Genomic DNA, 18,771 nt, shown 5'->3' with positions numbered 1-18,771 from the left:
GTCACCGGACACGGGTCTTGGGATCAGGCCTCCAAGCGTCTGCTTGGAGGCAGGTTGTTCCATGCGTGGGCGAGTGTGCCTGTGTGTGTCCCAGGGCGTGGCTGTGCGTGCACATGCTAGTGGCCGAAAGAAGCCCCGGGGAGGGGACTGGCCCACCTCTTCCTTCACCTGGACACTCTGCAGCCACACTGGGTCACCTTGTCCTTCTGACGTTTAGTCCCACGGCTGGGACAGCCTTGCTGCCTGGTGCGTTCTCAGATCAAAACCCCCAGGAGACCCTCAGTGCCAGCCTGATTGGGACGGTGGAGCTCAGACACAAGAGCCAGATCTAAATCCCCCTAATGTGCCTCCAGAGCCACAGGCCCACCCCGCGTAGGTCTCTGCACCCCCACACTTCCTCCCCCAGCTGGACCCCCGGAATGCTTCACCCCTGGGCCTGGGGCTGTGATACTGCTGGCACTGAAGTCTGGAGTCAAGATGGCCAAGCAAGCCTGAGGCCTCAGGAGAACAGCTAGGCTTAAGCCATCTCCTGGCCAAGGTGCCTGTAGTGTCAAGAGGCCACCCCCAGGGCCTCCTGCCTGTGGCTCAGGGCTGACTGCTCCACAGGGACCCCTGCCTGTGACCGGGCCATGCTCGGCCCCCGCCAGCTCTGGACAAGCCCTGGGGAATCACCAAGGTGCCCGTGCAGGGGCCTCAGGGAGCTCACCCTGCTCTCAAGAGAAGTTACTCCGCATCCTCTTCAGTTATTTTGGGGTGCCGTCTAGAACCAGTTTCCCGGGTGACAAATGTGTGGCAATCAAACACACCTAAAGATGCTGTGCCTTCCAGAAGCCTGAGAGCCGCTGATCCATGTCCCTCCTAAAGGCCGACCCATGGACATCCCTTCCCACCCCTGTCTTCTGTGTCGGGGCGGGGGCCGTGGCCTGTGAGACGCGTCTGTCCGTGGCCCTTTCCAGGACCCTCCTTCACCCCAGCTCTTCTCTCTCTGCCAGGCTTCCCGGCAGCGGCTTATGGACCAGTGGCGGCGGCAGCGGTGGCGGCAGCTCGAGGATCAGGTAGGAAGGTGTGCGGGCCAGGCGGCTCCCAGGCATGCCCAGTGTGCAGGGGAAGGTAAAGGCCCTGTTGGATGTGTGGCTGCGTCTGCCCACCACTCTCACCACAGCCCGGAGGGGGGCGGGGGGCGGCCCCAGCGGGGTGTCAGTCACGGGACCGCAAACCAAAGATAGATGATGATTCCCTCCCTCAAAAGAGAAAAATGGATTTCTTTTGGACTTCGGACGGCCCCTTCACCTGACAACCGGCTTCAGGGCACCCGTGGGCATTTCCCTCCTTGGCTTTTGCTGGTTCACAAGGCCCCCTGCCTCGAGTCTCTGACCCAGCCAGAGAAGCTCTAGCTTGCCAAGGGAGACTCAGAGCCCATCCACGTGGTCCTGGCCTTGGAGCAACCCACCCCTTCGGCCCCTGCTGCCCTTGGCAAGTGGGCTGGCTGATCCGGGGCTAAACCCCGAGTCCCTGAGGGTCAAATGTGAGGCCAACCCTGACCCCAGGGAGTGAAGCTGCTCTTCCTGAAGCCCCCAGGCCATCCCAGACTCTTTTCTGAGCCGAGACCAGAGAGCTCCGAGACTCTAGCCGCCAAGGGAGTTGGGGTGTTCCCTCCCATGAGGTTGCCCGGGTCATTTGGTCTCCAAATCCAACCTTTGAGGGGGTCTGGGACCCTTGGGGTGAGCTGGGAACCTTTCCCCGGCGGCACTGTGGGCTCAGGCTGGAGCTGGGCCATTGTCCCTCTCTCCCAGATGCCCTCTGCCTTCCTGAGCAAGCAGGGCTTCTGCCTTGTGCTCCCCCATCCCCCAGGCCACCGAGAGGCCCCCCACCTCCTAAACCCGGGAGCCATGGTTTGCAGCTCTCCCCCAGCACCCCGCGGCCAGGGCGCTGGAGCACCCAGGGAAGTTTAGTTTGATGTAACAGGGCTCTGAGGAGGGCCGGGGGAGGGAGGTGCTGCTGAGGGTACCAGGAAATGGGGCATTAAAAGCCCAGAGGGCAAACGCCAAAAAGACCCAAACCCTCGGTGGTAAGAGACTGGCACAGTGCGGCCCTTTGGAAATGTCAGAAAAAATCCGTTCCATGCAAACTGGCACTGCCTCAAGCTACAAAGGACCCACTCCCCTGAGCCACCCGCTGGGGGCTTGTTTGGAGGGGCCAGGGAATTCTCAGGGGGCTGCTGAGGGCGTTAGCCAGAGAGCTGGGCGGGGGCACCGGGCGCCTTTCCTCGGCTTCCGCCTGCCCAGCCGGCCTCCGAAGCTCCCACCGGCCCTCTGGCCAGTGTCTCTTGGTCCCCCTGCCCTGGGGGCGGGTTGCACAGCTGCCTAGTGTCTCCCTGTTCCATTTGGTTTTTTAACTTGAGAGCTTTTGGGATCATTATAAACGAGCCTCTGTCCTACCTGTGCCTGGGGGAAGGGACAAAAAAAGAAACATCTTGAGGTTTTTGAGTGTTGTTGGTTGCTGTTTTCTCCGTTCAGTTTCTTTCTTATTGTAACTTGGATTATGAAACTAAACGTTAACCCAAAATTAACCCTGCCTCTCTCCCCACCCCCATCCTCCTTGACTTCATGGCAAGTTTAAAGGGCAGCATGGGGTTCTTGGAGAGTCTGAGAGTGGTCTCCCCGTGGTCTCTGCCCCCTTCTGCCACCCTGCCCTCTCCCAGACCCCCAGAGCCAGGCGGGAGTCCCACCCATCCCCTCTAACTCCTAACCCCAAAGGTCAGAGCCATCTCCAACCACCCTTTTTTTTTCAGGATCAGTGGTGTTTTCTTTGTAGCCATTTCCATCAGGAGCAAAGTCTCCCACAGGCCATTCTAGGTCAGCCATGCTCATCACCGCACTGTTAGTGAATTCTCTTCAGGAGTGTGCTCCCAGACCCCCTGCCCACACCAGCCTGGGTTAGTACAAGGAGTAAATCCTCAGCTCGGAGGTGCCCGCCCCAGGATGCAGGCTCGGCCAGGAAGCTATAGGGCACCCCCCCCCCCCAGTGCAAGCCTGGGTGTGCCCGAGGGTGATGACCAGGCTGTGCCTGCCAAAGTCAGAACACTGCCCAGGCTGGAGGACACCTGCCCACGTGTAGACAGGGTAGCTCGGCCCCCACCCCCTCCCCTCTTTGAGCCTGGAGCAGGGTTACGAGGCTGGGGAAGGAGGATCTCCAGCTGTCTTTCTCTTAGTGCACTTTGACCTGTAAGGACTCTCCCCTCCCTCCCTCCCACCCCCTAGAAAATGATCTGGACTCCACGTCTGGCAGGATGGCCAATTATTGACCTGTCATAGTGGCCCCTGGGTGGCACTCTGGCATGTATGGGAGGGGCTACACAGACTTACTAGGGTGTGTGCATCGGCCCAGGCCAGCAGCGGGGCTCACTGAGGGCTGATTGCCTGCTCTACCTTCACCGCCTCCTGCAATCCTGCCCCACCCATCCCAGCTCCTCCCCCGGGGACAGGGATGCTCCTTCAGCCCCCCAGCCGCCCCCCGAGGCTGCTTGGGGGGCATTACAAGTTCAACTGCATTCTCTCCTAGGGAGAAGCTGGTCTAGGGAGTCTGTGGAGTGCCGCCCTTGAGCTTGGTCCCATGCTGAACCTGGCCGGGGACTCAGAACAGTGGGAAACAGGGCCTCCGCTCCCCAGGGGCTCTCAGGCTTGGCTTAGGGATCAGGTGGACTATGGAAGGCCCTCTCTGCACTTTCACTTTTGTCAAGCTCCACAGTTTTGCGTGGGTTTTCCCTTCCTTATTATGACGTGCCGGGGGAGCTTCCTGAGCGGAAGCTCCAGCCGGAGGCCGTGGGGTGGGAAGCAAGCAGCTTCGGTTTTGATGAGCTGGACAGCGGCATCCGTCAGGGCTACGGTGTCAGGGTAGGAGGGCCCTGGGCCTGCAGCTCCGCACCCACCTCAGCCGACGTCTCTGGGCCAGCCTGCCCCGGACCTGAGGTGGGTGGGCTCAGGTGACCCCCGGGGGAGGTCCCTGCGACTCCTAGACGACTTCACTATCAGTGTCACTTTTCTTTTACCTTCACCCGGAAGTTTGAAACGTCATCTTTTCTTGTGCTCAGTCGAGACTTTGTTTGTTTATTTTGATCGTATCCATTCAGTTCCAGTGGCCCCATCATGCCCCTCCCCCCAAACCTAAATCAAGTTTGGTAAACGACTCCCCCCCACCCCCGACAAGTGAGGGAAATGGTTCGAATCTCCAGGCTATTTGATTTCTGGGTGGCATCGCGGGTGGGTCCGTGTATCAGTCTCAGGCCCCGGCCCCAGCCCATCCCCAGCCCAGCCAGGACCCCTTTACTGTGCTTTACACTTGCCAGCTTTGTTCCCATCTAGTGACATGAGCTCCTGACGCTGGTGGTGAGTGTGAGAGTCATATTCTGTTGTCTTTTCTCTTGCTTGGTTGGGGCTGCGGTGAGAGTGTCTCTGAGGCATACTCTCCCGCCTCTCTTACACTAGGATCTGCACACCTCCTCTCACTCTTCTGAGCACGCTCAGCGGGAAGGTTTGTCCACACCTATTAATCCTCTCTCAGTGTCCAGCTTACTGTTAGTACCAGCTGGTTTGCATGTTTTTGCTTGTTCAGATGAAACAGTTCAAGAAACAAACTCATATCCAACTCTCGAGAAATGTCTTTTTTTGTACACTTTCGTTTTCGATTTTTTTTTTTTATTAGTTACAACTCCGAAACACCTGTTGTCCAGTAAAACATTTCACAACCCCTGCCTGTTCTTAGATTGTATGTCTCTGTGGGACTGAACTAAATGCATGCACTGTAGTAGATGTACTGGTAGCCGTAGCTGTAGTTGTAGAACATGCATTGTTGAGTTGATATTACAGGGCCTCGGACAGCTCGGCACAGCACTGCTGTCTGCAGGATAGCGTGGGGGCCAGGAAGAGAAGGGGCTCCATATTTTCAATGTTGCCAAAGGGCTTGGATCCATGTTCCCGCCATCAGCCACCACCACCTCCCCTCCCACTCCCTGCTCCCCCAGTCCAGGACTGGGTCACCACCCTCAGCTCTAGCCTCCCCAACTGAGATCTCTCTTGATAGTGTCCAACTATAGTGAACGAGAATGGAATCGGGGTTGGAAGGAGTCTTACAGTTCTTCCTTGTTCTTGTCTTCCTCATGGTTCTTGAACAGATCAGGTCTCTTTTCACTTCTTAAGGCCCAGCAGCAAGGCTCCTCCAAGCCCCCTACTCCTTGAGTCCTTTGCCAGCTCACATCCAGCCCTTCAAGGATTCAGGTCCTTGTGGCAGCCCTGTCTACATGGTCGGAGGGGAAATGAAATATGATGGGGAAAGGGATTAAGATCTCAAGACAGGGGATGCATTTGGTCTTAGTCAAGGTCGGCATTTGTTCTTACGGTTGGTGAAGGTAAAAGGAGAAAGGGTGGAGGGCAAGTGGGGTGAGAGAGGTGACATTCCTGCTGTGGCGATAACTGACACAGCTTCATGAGGAGGGGAGGTAAGGGGAGGGGAGGGGACTGGTGGAGAGGAAGGGGGCCTGTAATACCCAAACAGGAGGCCACAGTGTGCCTGCATCTCTCCTGCAGCCTCTGCCCTGGGTTCAGGGCGTGTGCAGTCAGCCATCTCTGGACACCTTGTCTCCCCTCCATTTGTGGTGACACATCATAAGACAGTGCAGAGGTCTCTTAGAGCTTTTGGAGGCGTCCCTAACCTTCGTAAGTTGGTGGAAGATGAAGCAGTAGGTGCCACCTGGGACCTGCTCCTAAAGCCAGGCTGGTTGGTGGCTGTGACCCAACGCTGCAGGATGCAGGTGGGATCTGAACGTTCAGGGTGCAAGTTATCTATTATCAGAGCAGACAGAAGCCCAGGAAGTCCCCGTAGAGTGTGCAAAATGGTAGCCCGTGGCATGTGGCCCAGTCGGGGTGGACCAGGATTGAATGTGAGCCGGCAGGTCAGCCAGACTGAGGGCCCCGAGGCCCAGGAAGGGAGATCTGGGAGGAGCCGGCCTTCTGGCCCAGTCTTCATGGGGGTAGGAGTGGGCAATGGCAGAGGGAGAAGCTGGCACTGTCAGGCTTCGGGGCTGCTGAAGCGGGGGATTGACCCAGAATGGGGAGCAGCAGAGGAGGGTGGGCACAGAAGGCAGAGAGAGCAGGAAAGCCCCACCCCACCCCCCACCCCCGCCTGAATCCTGGGTCTGGCTTTGCTGCCCTGTGGCTGGACATCCCTGAGTTTCTGTTCCAGTAAAATGAGCAAAAGTAAAAGTCAAGTCTGGGGATAGAATGAATCGTTTAACTTGAGCCATAAAATAAACACTTTGGGGAGGAGAGTAGATCTCAGACCTGCCCCACTTTTATCTCAGGACATTTTCCATGTCCCCAGTGAAATCCTTTGCCTCCTGTGTGTTAGGGGCTGAGGGAGTCCACACACTCCTCCAGCTGCTGGAGGAACGCGGACATTGTTTGCACCGGTTGCGGCACAAGCCTTAGGGTTCCCAGGTGTTGCTTTCAACAGGCCTGCACTGAAGGTTTGCTTTGTGCCAGGCACCAAGGCATATAAAGGCAGGTAACACGTCTTGCCTTCAGTGGTCTGAGAATCTAGATTCCTTCCACTGAAAGCCCCACGATGCGTTGTTTCTGGCACTGTCAGCTTCATTTAAAAAAGGAAAATGGATCACTGTGCTGCCTTTATTGCTAAAGATGGCTTTCCTGGGCCTCCGTCAGCAGAATCCGATGTCCAGGAAAGGGGGGTGGGGTGCAGGCATCTCTTCTTTCCCGCCCAGGCTCCCTTGCGGTAGCAGCAAGCATCCTCTGGGGGCTGTGACCCCAAGATGGCCCATCTGTGGGTAAGGTCATGGGGACACCCTCTCATTGGAATAGAGCCAGCACAGTAGCCCAGAGGGAGAGAAAATCTGTGACCTGTTAGGACTGCTAAACAGCCAGATACTTGAAAGACTGTCCCGGAACATATATCTCCCAGTCACTGCCTTGTGCTCTGGGCATGGGCACCTTGTTCCTCAGTTTGTCATTAAAATCTTCATTCCTGGGAGAGCCAGGACTTTGCCCATAAAGAGTCCAGCGTTGGGGCTTCCCTGGTGGCGCAGTGGTTGAGAGTCTGCCTGCCGATGCAGGGCACGTGGGTTCATGCCCCGGTCTGGGAGGATCCCACATGCCGCGGAGCGGCTGGGCCCGTGAGCCATGGCCGCTGAGCCTGCGCGTCCGGAGCCTGTGCTCCGCAACGGGAGAGGCCACAACAGTGAGAAGCCCGCGTACCGCAAAAAACAAACAAACAAACAAACAAACAAAAAAGAGTCCAGCGTTGGATTTCAGTAACCCCAGTGGATTTATAATAATGTGCAGAGCTGCCCACCTCTGACCTCAGCTTCATTCATTTTCCAAGGGCTTTTGGACCAACTCTGTTGAGGATAAAATACATCAGCTCTAATCAATAATTTTGTAATAGAAATACCATGCGCTTGATAAATCAACTCTAGTGCAATTAGTGACTAGCCTCAAAGCCCAGACCTAAGTATAAGTTAATCCTAAAGTGACTGGAGTGGGAGAATGTTAATGGTCCTCTAAATCAGTGGAATTATTTTCAGTGGGTGACACATCCGGGCCCGCCCCCTGAGCTGGTTGGCCTTCTCACATGCTGGCTTGGGAGCACAGGCCCTGCTGTCTGGAGGAGGGGTGGGAGGAATGCTGCCCTTGAGAGCTCTGTAACAGCACACAGAGCCCAATACAGAGGGGCACAGGGATCCCCTCCTTGTCCTCTGGGCTGGGTGGGGGCACTGCAGGATCTGGGGAGCCCCAAAAGTTGGTGAGCCCACGTGTTGGTGAGAGTCATCAAAGGGGCACATACCTGGGTACCTCATGGTTCCTTGGGTTCCTACAGAGCTAAGGCTGTCCTGTCTATTACCGCAGCTACCCCGTGAGATGGGCCGAACGGCGGAAGGTTTGGGCTCAATTTTACATGTTTGTTTTTATGAGAAAGCTGGGCTGCAGAGTGGTCACATGACTTATCCAAGGTCACACAGCTGGTTACCTGGTTAGCGAGGCTTTGGTCAAGGGTAAAGAACCCTGAACTTGAACCCAGGTCTTTGGCCTCCTTTAAGTAGCCCTGGGAGGAACCACGTTTGTTCATGAAGGACTCACCTGCCGCCCAGACACCCTGCACATATAGGAACGTCCTGGGAAAGCCCAGCAGCCTCGGCCGCCAGCTCTGTGTTGGCTGAGGACTCAGGCTCCAAGACCTCACAGTCCAACCTTTCAGATGCAGATTTCAGAACCAGACCCAGGGCACATCTGCGTGGAGTTTAAATCGGCCAATATTATATTAAGTGTTCAACAACAGTAATTATTATTATATGTGACAGGCACCGTCCTAGGCCTTGACTCAGGGTGCTTTGGGCTGTATCAGAAAACCCAGCTCAGTGTGATTAAATATTCCAGGGGATTTATTGGCTGACATCCTGGAAGCTCTATTGGAAGAGAGAGTGAGCTTCATGTGTTCAGGGCTCATTTTCTGCAGTTTTCTTAGCTTTGCCCTCCTTCTCATTTCGATATTGTCTTTTTGTGGGTTTCCTATGATGGCAAAATGGCTGCAGCAGTTTCCTGCTTCACATTACCCTGTCTAGAAGAGGAGCGTCAGGTGGTCCAGAATTGTAGCAAAAGTCCAGAACTTTGTGCTATTTGGTTAAGGCCTAGGTTACAAGAAGCAATCACTGAGGGTGGGATCTGACCCCTCTAAACCCAGCTAAAGGAGCTAAAGGAGCTCCAACACGGTGGAAGAAGGATGGATTTCCAAAGGCAAATCTGGGCACTGATAACGGGGGAAAAAGAGACCGATGCTGGCAGCCCTGGAAGCTCAAAGATGACTCCAGAGCACAGTCCCTGCCCTAGAGGCTCTCCCAGCCTAGCATGGAGACTCATGTGTACTTACAGTATGATGCCTAAGCCCAGTAAAGGAGGAGCACAGAGCTGTGGGGGGAGGTCGAGGAAGGTTTCACCGGGAAGCGAGTATCTATACCTTTAAAGGACAGATAGGAGCTCCCCAGGGAGCCTGGGGAAAGAGCTTATGCAAAGCCACCAGAAGAGCAGAGTGATTTTGAAGTCCTGCAAATGGTTCACTCTGACTAGAAAATAAAATGCTTTGGGGTCGAGGGCAACAGCTAGCTAGAGAGCTGGGCAGAGTCGGAGCAGGGGGCCCTTAGTGCCGTGCTAAAGAGCCTGGATTCACCTAGGTGACTGGGAGCCTCCGAGAGGCCTGAAACCAAGAAGTGACATCAGATTTGTTTGTTAGACAAGCCAGACAGCAGGGTGGATTAGAGAGACAAGAGGGGAGGCATAAGGACAAGTGACAAACCATGAAATTGTAAACACTCCAGAAATGTTCATATATAGCTGCCCAGTAAGAGATACCGTGGGCCTTTTACTCTTCCCCATTCGCTGATTAACTGTGGGCTCAACGTCATGCTGGTTGGGGGACAGTGGGAGGCTGTCTAATGGGCGGTGGGGATATAGGCTCGAAGAGGTAGAGACAGGCTAGAGTCTGGGAGAGGGAGACCTTGAAAGCCCGATTGATACAGTCATATTGGTGGGAGAGAGAGGCTCGTATTCTTTATGGCAGTGGAACTCAGTAAAGACAGAACCAAGTAAGGAAGGTCAACCTGGCGGTGGCCCAACAAAGCACAACCTGACCCCTTAATCCCCGGGGCTGTGCTGGGTCTGTGGTCTGGAGCAAGGGGAGGCCCTGGAGCAAGGCAGGCCCTGGAGGGCATTCCGTCATGGGGAGCCCACCTTCGTCTCCAGCAGTTCTCCTTTGCTTCTGCCAACAAGTTGCTGTTCATTCCCTGCTCGGGGCTCTTGGTGCCCAGCCCTGTGCCCTCGTGGCAGCCGCTGCCCCTGGCCGTTCTGCCAGCCCACTTCCCTCCGTCTTCATCTTTGGTCCCTCTGTTCAAAGCTGGCTCAGAACACCAGGAAACCACACCCCATTAACCCTCCCTGGGATATCCCCTCCTTCGCTCTAGCTTCTCAATGTGACCTTGTGTCCTCAGTCTTCTTCCTGATTGGGGAGTTCTCCTCCATGAGAGGCAGGATTTGGAGCCTTTGGAAGATAGTTTGCATGTTATCTCAGAGTGGGGCCCGCCTTCTCCAACAATATAAACCATCAGTCCTCCAGGAGGCAGCCAGCCTCCTTCTTAGTATAGCTGAGTAATTACAGTGCAATTAGAGAACGCAGAAAACAAAGGGGCCCTTTGTTCCTGGATGCTCATTAATAAATACAAAGGTCTCCCCTTTCCATCCGGGGATCCTGCACCGCAGGAGGTGGGCAAATAATGCTTTTGAACAGCTGTGATTGGCTGTTGCAATGAGCTCTGTCAGGATGAGAGAGCCACAACGAAATCCACTCTATGGCGTGGACCAGAGGGTTCCAGCTGCCATCTCAAAATTCAGACCCACCTGGGAGGTCCCTTGAGGGAAGGATATCTTGCAAGTGGTGGATAGGATGCTAAAGACACTTCCTAGCCGATTTTAATAAAATCATGGTAATAGTAATATGTTAATGATGACTCACATGTATTATGGGTGAGTCGTGTACTGACTGTGCTAAGCCCACCTCCCTTCTCCCATTTGATTCTCATAGCGCTAGGAAATGGGTGCTGTCATTCATTCCCATTTTTAAGATTTAAAAGCTGTGGCTTAGCACGTGTGAGGTGTCAGAGGCAGGATCTCAGCCTGGGTCTGTCTCGTCGGACAGCGTCTGACAGCAGACGCTCCATCGTACCAGCCCTGCCACACCTGCCAAGCTCTGCATCTTTGAAACATACCCTCAACAAAAACCAACCGCTGCCATCAACTCAGTTCTCCATAGCCCTGGTGGAGGGGAGAACCCAGTCATTTTCAGGAGGCATGCTATGTGTTTTCTGCACCCGCTTCTGCTGTTGCAGACTTAACATCACGGTTCTGTCTGGCTTTAGCTGACATTTCCGATCTGGCTTCTGGTCTCTGAATCTCTTCAGACCAGAGGAGGCATGGTCGGGTACGTGTGAGTCAGGCTAAAGATCACTAGTAGAAAGGAGCCTTTAGCTAAAACAAAACTGAAGGAAGCTAGCCACTGCCTGAAGGAAACTAGGCGATGCAGCAGGGGAGGACGCTTCGGGCGAGACTCTTCTCGGTAGGGATGAGTCAACATCCCTTCACGTGAGCTGTGAGGACTTAATCTGGAAGGTCGCTGGGAAGCCCAGCCCAGCCCTGAGGCTACGAGGGGATTGGCCGCCCAGTTGCTGGGGCTCTGCCTTAAGCCAGTGGCTGGGAGGGGCGGAGCCGGAGGCGGGAGCAGTGGGCTCCTCCGCCAATCGTCCTGCAGGGAGGCTGGGCTCCCAGTACCATGGCAACAGTACCACGAGCAGGGGCTCATTCGTTTTGTTGATGAGCAATTACTACGCAATTAGAGAAAGCTAAAAATAAAGGGGCCCTTTGTTCCTAGTTACTTATTAATATTAATAAAACGGTCTGTCCAGTTAATGCAAACCTGTGCGCCTGTGGTAGAGCCCACTGTGGGAGGCAAAGGATGCCCAGCCCCGCTTTCCCCTCTCTTTCTGGAAGTTTTTTCTGACTGTAACGTGCAGAGGGTAGGCTTTCCCCGTCTTGGCCGGGAGAGGAGATGCTCAGCCTTACCAACACATGGGACCCACGATGCCCTGGAGTCAGGGGGTCGGTCAGGCACTGACCCAGGCAGAAGAGTCTGGTCGTGTCAACCCAGCCTCCAGAGAAAAGACCACAAACACAGCAGCAGAACCAGAAAACACGGACCTGAGTTGGAAGAAACCTCTCGCCCAGTTTTGCTATGTACCCTTGGCCACGTTGTTCGACTTTTCTGGGTCTAGGTTGTTCAGCTCCAGGTGCATAAAATAGTCTCTAAGCCTTCCACTGAGGTAGCCCCTGAGATTTCAGTGTCTCCCCTCCCACCTGGCTTGAAGAGAAACAAATCAGACTTGGAAATGACTTGCCAGAAGCTTACTTGGTTGTTCAGGGGTTGACCCCACAGCTTCTGGCATCTGGCCTTGGAGATGGAAACAGCTCAGAGGCATCCCTTATGTCCCTTCCCTGTCCAGGGGGACGGGTTACCTTGTGGATTAATCAGATAAGGATGCTAAGAGGCTTTTAAGAAGAAGCAGGAGAAGAAGCGAAAGAGGAGGTGGAGGAGGAAGAAGAAGAAGATGATGATGATAAGAGCGTAGAAGGAGGAGCAGGGAATCAGAAGACTTGGTTCCTGTCTGGCTTCTGCCAACAGCAAGCTGGTTGATTTGGGGGCAAAGGATTTCAGACTGTTGGGTTCTTGGGCACCATTCACAGCTCTGTAGCTCTGTATTGCTGCTGTTTCCAAAGCTCTGGATCCCTTATCACTGGGAGCAAAAGGTTGACAGTGCTAGTGCCTTAAGGTCTGAGAGGAGTGACTGAAGAGAAAGCCAGGGGCTTCCAAGTGATGAAGCAACTGGTAGGGATGCCTTTGAAAAAAATCAGTCACACATTTTTTTTTAATGTGTGAAGGCAATGAGAGGGATAGAAATATTTCCAGAATTGTGTATCATTTAAAAAAAAACACAAAACCCTATAGTCAGATTTCCATCCTTGTGTGTGGTTGATTAACCCTTTAGGGTTTGGCGCTCTGGATGGTATTCATTAATAAAGGCGGACCTGTTAATAGCTGTCTTCGATGAGCTTTGGAACTGGGGCGGACGCAGTAGTTCTTGAACTTGGCTACATGGTAGAATCACCTAGGGAGTTCTTAACATTCCTAGTGTCCAGGCCACACAGTAGATCCATCAAATCAGAATCTACAGGGGGATGGCGGGAGGTGGGGGGCACGGTGGGCAGGCCTCAGCATTACTTAAAAGCTCCCCAGGCAAGTCCAACCTGTAACCATGGGCTCAAATACCATCAGGTTCTTGCTAGATATGGAGCCTCACACCATCTCTGTGACTTTGTCATCAGCATCCCTACCTGAGAAACAGGTAAATAGAGCCAAGCCAGACAGTTCATCCCAGCCTCCTCTAATGAGCAGGAGAGCTGGTCTGGGGGGGTCCTTAGCCGGCAGCCTTGGAGCCCAGGCCTCTCCTGCCCACCACTGGCCTCCCGGCAGGGCCAGGAAATCCACCCCTCCAGGATGGGCTGAAGGGGTCTTTGTCCTCATAGATGGATTCTCCTACCTACCTGCCCCCAGGACAGCCCTGTCCTGGCTGAGATTGAGAACATGTACCCATAGAACCAGCAGCCTGGAGCAACCATAAACAGGGAAGCAGCCACCCTCCTTGACTGTCTGATGAATGGGGGCCTTTTGGTAAGGTCGGAGTTTGTTTGTTATTAAAGACCTAATTAAAAACATGAGAGGGAGCTGAATGGCGCCATGCTTGGCCAATTAGTGACATGTATGCGCCCGCTTTGAACTTCAAGGACACAGAGCTATTAGCGCTTACATCAAACATGGATTAAACTCCTGTGCCTTTATAATCATTAAAGATGGGCTGCTCAAGTGGAAAGCCTTTTGCACAGGTCCTCAAGGGGCTGCCCCTTGGGCATCCTCCCCACCCCACCCCCTGGCTGCTAGAGCCCCAAACAGTGAGTTTCCATGAAATGTGATCAGGCAGTAAATACTGAGCGCGCTAGGGCCTGCCAGCTCCCCACAGGACAGCCCTCAGCAGACTGGAGTAGTCTTTGGGGACTGAGACCAGCCCTCTGGTTGCACTTTCTAGGGTGGGAGGGCTTCCTTTCTCTCTGGCAGTGCCCTTTCCACCTCCCCCTGACCCCAGCAATGCCACACGCCTGCTTCATGCCCAGTCTTGTTCTGGGATGTGACACAGAGGAGGGTGTCTAGTCCTCAGGTGAGAGGCTGACCCCTGTCTCCTGTGGCAGGCATGGCCCAACCTCAGGGAGCCCCTGGGCTGATGGGGGAGACACCCCCGCCACCAGGGAGCTCCCAGTTTGGAAAGGGCAGCAGGACCCATGCCCTCGGGAGCTGGCGTTCCAACATTGGAGCTTTGATTCCTTGTCCTTGATTTTGTGACCTCTGTGAGGCCAAGAAAGATCCGAATAAACAGAAGAAACCTTGTCAAACTATGACGCGAGGAAGGACAGCTGGGCAGCGTGATTCAGTTTAAAAAGCAGACGGCGGCGGGGTGGCCCCGGAGACCAAGGGAGAGCTGGTTTCAGTCGGTCTGAGACACTGTGAGACCCTGGACACACCCCCTCATGGCCCCAGCCCTTGGTTTCCTTGTCTGCAGCCCCAGGGCAATAAAACCCATCTTACAAGTGGTTTGGAGCGTGAACGGGATGGTGTTAAACGCCTGCCAATGCGCCTGGCACACAGTAGGTGCTCAGTGAATCTTAGTTCCCTTTCTAGCCTGGCACCCCGAGAAACCACAGTTCTAGAACCCTGTGCCCCTTGCCTCCAGACCCCGTTTTGCCTGAACTAGTATGAGGCTTTCCCCCGCCCCACCTTTGCTAACTGGGACAGGGCATCACCTCGTTCCTTCCGAGCTTTTCATTGTGACTGAGGATACTACAAGGATGTAGTTCCGGCCTTGGATTTCATAGCGTTTTCTGTGAACAATAGTTATAGTGCAGGAAATGTACGCTGGGGCTGCAGTGAGTGGATTCACTTCCAAGACACAAGCAAGGACCTGACCCTTCTGGCTGGGGGCTGGCAGGGTGAGAATTAGAAAGCGAGCACACACGGCATGGCTGGGGGGCCTGGGTCCATGCGGGGAGAAGCCAGACTGGTTTCTTTTTTGGAAAGATAAAGAGGTGGGTGTGCCTCGGGGACACAGGGGGTCACCTGAGCAAAACACAGCCAGGCAAATTCTCAGGATTAAACTGGGAGACACTTGGAGCTGCAGGACTGTTACAGAGAGAGAGGGAGTCCTTCCCAGGCCGCACACTCCCTATGCTCCTTTCCTTCTGATTCTCAGGTCGGGAGGGCTGGAATGGGAGGCTCTGGCATCGCCCACGTGCTGCTCCTTGCCCATTCTAACCTGTGTGGGCCTGGAATCTGAAACCAGTGAATTTAGGGAAAAGACAGCAGGATGTGAGTGTTAAAACACCCACCGCCTGCTTCAGCCAAACTCTAAACATTTGTCTCTGGGGCTGGCTTCCCCTCCGTCTTCTGAAGCACTTGAGAGGCTCAGGGTGGAAGTGCTGTTGAAAGGCTGCTTTATATCCCAGAGGCATCAGGATCGCCACCTTGCGTTCACTACTTGTGGCCTGAGCTGGAGCGGCCACTGGGGTCCCTTCCTTGGGGAAGCTGCTGCAGCCGGGCACACAGTTCACACTGCCAGAGAGAGTGCCACCTAGGCCCCAGGGACTCACGTCGTGGCCTTTCCTTCCCTGGGGCCCCTCTCCCCTTTCTTCCTTAGGACATGCAAACAAGGTCAGTCCCTCAAGACCCCTGGGGTCTGGGAGAAACAAGCACCTGATGGTGGCCCCAGAAAGTTCGTCCTTTGCCCTCATGACAAAAGCTTGGTTTCTTTGGCCATCAGGCCCAGGCCCGCTCAAGGCTACTGCATCCCCAGAATTTACCCCGTGAGCAGATGGCCACTGACCCCTTTCCTCCGCCTTCCCTCTATCCCAACTAACGCAGCCTAGTCCTTTGTGAGGAAGAGACACACCCACACCCAAATCAGGGCTGATAAGAAAAAAGCATCGAGATGGAAAGAGAATGAGATGTTTTCTGCTGAGATTGTACAACAACAGAAAGTATAAAGTACCGGCCACAAAGCCCTCCTCGGATATAGGTCCTTTGGGGGTGCTTGGGGCTGTCTACACACACTGATCTGAGTGGTGGTGTGCATGTCCCGGTTCACTAGTAACCCAGGATGTGAGGGTTTTGGAGCCGAGCAGCAGTGAAGTTATCTCTTTAGGGGATGTGATTTGACTGGAAGCTGAGACCATTCTACAGAATACTGGGTCCCAAGTCTTAGGTTCCACTGTCCATCAAGTCCCTACTTAAGATAGGCCAAACCAGCGGACATCTACACTGACCTCAGTCGTCTGAAGCAGGCTAGGTGTTGGGCAAACAAGCAGAAACGGCAGTCTTCTAAGATTGCCACCACTGAAACCGACAGCTGGAATGTCTGTGACACTGACTCCCTCCGCCCAGTGAATGAGCTGACACTCTCCATGTGTCCTGTGCAGTGTTTATGATGAGCCAGGCATCTCTGGATGTGCCCAGGCTTGTTGATACCACGCTGAGTTTGTCCTTCTCAGCGATATATTGGTTTGTATATGGAGACAGGGAGAAAGAAATACCAACACATTGCTCTCTCAACCCTCCCCCAGTTATAAAGTATGTCTTCTCCTTGCCTTCTGAAATAGCTTGAATTTCAGCAGAGCTTAAAAAAAAAAAAAGGTTGTACATAAAATTGATTGTCCCTGCATCTGGGTCCCTGAACTGGTGTGACTTTAATTTAGTGTGTCATACGGTTTTCCCAGGTTAGATGTAACTGCTGGCCCTCTCCATCTCCCTCTGCCACCTCCAGGCTAAGCTCTAGGGGGAAAGTTTGAGCCAGGATCCCTGGGACACTGTGGCCGGGCAGACTGCTGGATGCAATTCCCTCCTTGCCCTGCTGAGAGTTCACAGCTGAGTGTTTCTCCTTCCGTTATCAGAAGCAGGTGTAGCTTTTCAGGCTGACCTTTCCCATCAGACCACCTGCATTAATTTACGGTGGGCACGCCTTCCAGAGGGCACAGTGAGACTGCAGATTGGGGTCGTCACCTCTGTTTCAAGGAAGGCCTTGGCTGCCTGGCTGCTGTTCCTCAGAGCCCCCAAGCAAGGAGAGCCTGGCTGTTCAGAGGCAGGTCTCCGCTTCTGACAGCCACCTGGCATTATGGACCCAACATCCACTGAGCCCCCCCGTGTTGTAGGGGAATCGGGCAGGTTGCTCTTGCTCTGGAGAACACAGGGTCCCGTGAGCACCCGGAGGGTCCCCGCCTTCCACACGCCCCCCGTCTTGAGGGGTCCCTTGCTGACATGAGACACAGGCTCTGCTGCCGTGGAGTTTTAATCCAGGCGGAGAGAAGCATGATATAGACAAGGTGAGGGTCGGAGGGACAGTGACTCTGGCCTCTTTTCTCTGGCATCAGCCTATCAGCAGAGCCCCTCTCCTCATTCCTTTTTCAGTCGCTTTCTTTGAATTCTCTAAAACAAACAAAACCCCCTAAAATCTAGTGTGATGAGTTAGCACAGCCCTGCCCTCGAAGAATATCTCACATCAGCTTATGCTCCGGGTCCTCCCTTCTGCGGGAGCTGGGGCTTGGGAACAGGGCCATGACACCATCAGCCCAGACTCCCCTCCCTTGTCCCTGATGGGGGCCTAATGAGTTCTGCTGGGCAGCAGGTTACCTTCTGAGCTGGGCTTGCTGAGGACGCGCCCACCGACTGCATTTGCCTTGTGAGCAGCACGCACTCTGTCCCAGAAACGTCCTGGGGGCCACGAGGCCCCCTCCTGAGATTAAACCTGGCAGCAACAGATAAGTCACCAAGCAGATGACTGAAATTGTCTTGAGGGCTGGCCCTGCCTTTTGGCGAAACGTGAGACCCACGAAACGAGGACCCAGGCCTAAGGCTGGGGCTTGGCAGGGCCCTGGCTTGTCCCAGATATGTGGACTGAGCTCATCTGGAAAAGACTTTGGAAACAGTTCCTTTCTCTGGGTCAGTAATAACCTACTCTTCAAGCCTTAGAGCCAGAGGCACCCTCCCAGGGGTGCCCCCCTTAGAGTCCTGGGCCCTAGCTTTCTGCCCCAGGTCCAGTGGCATCACTTTGGGATCATACAGAAGTACTGGGACTTCCATACCTTTCCTAGACCTACAGTGAGGCTGTCCTGATTCTCACTGCCCTCCCCAACGGCTTCCCCACCCTCGGTGATGAATGCCACTCTCAGCCCAGCCCCTCTGACCACAGTTGGGCAGACCCACATGCAGACTGTATGCCCTCCAGAAGGCAGGCAGCTCCTGGGTTTGCTGTAAAACCCCGAGGGGCCCACGAGCTTTGGGTCCAGCCCCTGCAGGTGAGAGTCTGAGCCTGCAGGACAGACCTTGGATAAGGTCTGGATGGCTTTCCTGGGTCAGCCATCAAGGTGTTTTCTTCCCTTGATGGGCAGGAAGTTCCTCCTTTTATCTGATGCAAAGTGCCTCCAAATTTAATTCAAATGCGTTTCCTCTTGCTGGCCTCTGAGATATAGTGTCCTTGCTTTCCTGGCCCCCAGTCCCCAGAGTCCTTTCATCAGGTCCAAGATGATTAAGTGCACCAGGCGGATGAAACAGATCCTTTTGTGAATCACTTCCTGATTTGTATGGCCAGTGAATTGTACTCTCCTACCTCAGGTTTTCCTAAATCTGCATATGGTACCTGCCTTGTTGGGATCTCTGCATACACAGCTATCTCAAATATAGGTGTATTTGTTTGAAACTTGACAAGTTCCAGAGCACTGTCTCTTTTGCGTTTTCGCCACAGCCCACAGAGAGTCAGGCTGAGTAGGGCAGGCAGCACTCACGTGTCGCAGGTGAGGACTCCAACAGGTGAGGGGCTGACACTCAGGCGTGTAGCCGGAGGTCAAGGCCAGGGTCACACTCAGGTCTTCTGACTCCAAGTCCAGTGCTCCCTTTCTCTGCACCATAGCCGCCTCCCTGAGCGTACCTGCTGCCTGGACCCAGAAAGTCCAGAGGATGCTGGGGGACGGGACGAGGGGTAAAGAGGAGCCTGCCCAGTATTCAACCACCGCT

At 54.4% G+C, this 18,771-nt stretch overlaps 1 protein-coding gene across 3 annotated transcripts in view; it reads left to right on the top strand.

Annotated features, from left to right (window-relative positions):
* The window catches only part of MSI2 (musashi RNA binding protein 2), a 394,222-nt gene that overhangs the window by 362,081 nt on the left and 13,370 nt on the right, over positions 1-18,771 (top strand). For all 3 annotated transcript variants that reach the window (XM_081220215.1, XM_081220214.1, XM_081220213.1), the window contains exon 11: positions 993-1,055. In XM_081220215.1, the coding sequence (XP_081076341.1) occupies positions 993-1,055 (63 nt within the window). The remainder of the gene's footprint in view (positions 1-992; positions 1,056-18,771) is intronic.

Source organism: Mesoplodon bidens (genome assembly GCF_964165515.1).
Source record: "Mesoplodon bidens genome assembly, chromosome: 19".
Lineage (NCBI taxonomy): Eukaryota > Metazoa > Chordata > Mammalia > Artiodactyla > Ziphiidae > Mesoplodon > Mesoplodon bidens.
This window is presented reverse-complemented; position numbering and strand designations above follow the sequence as displayed.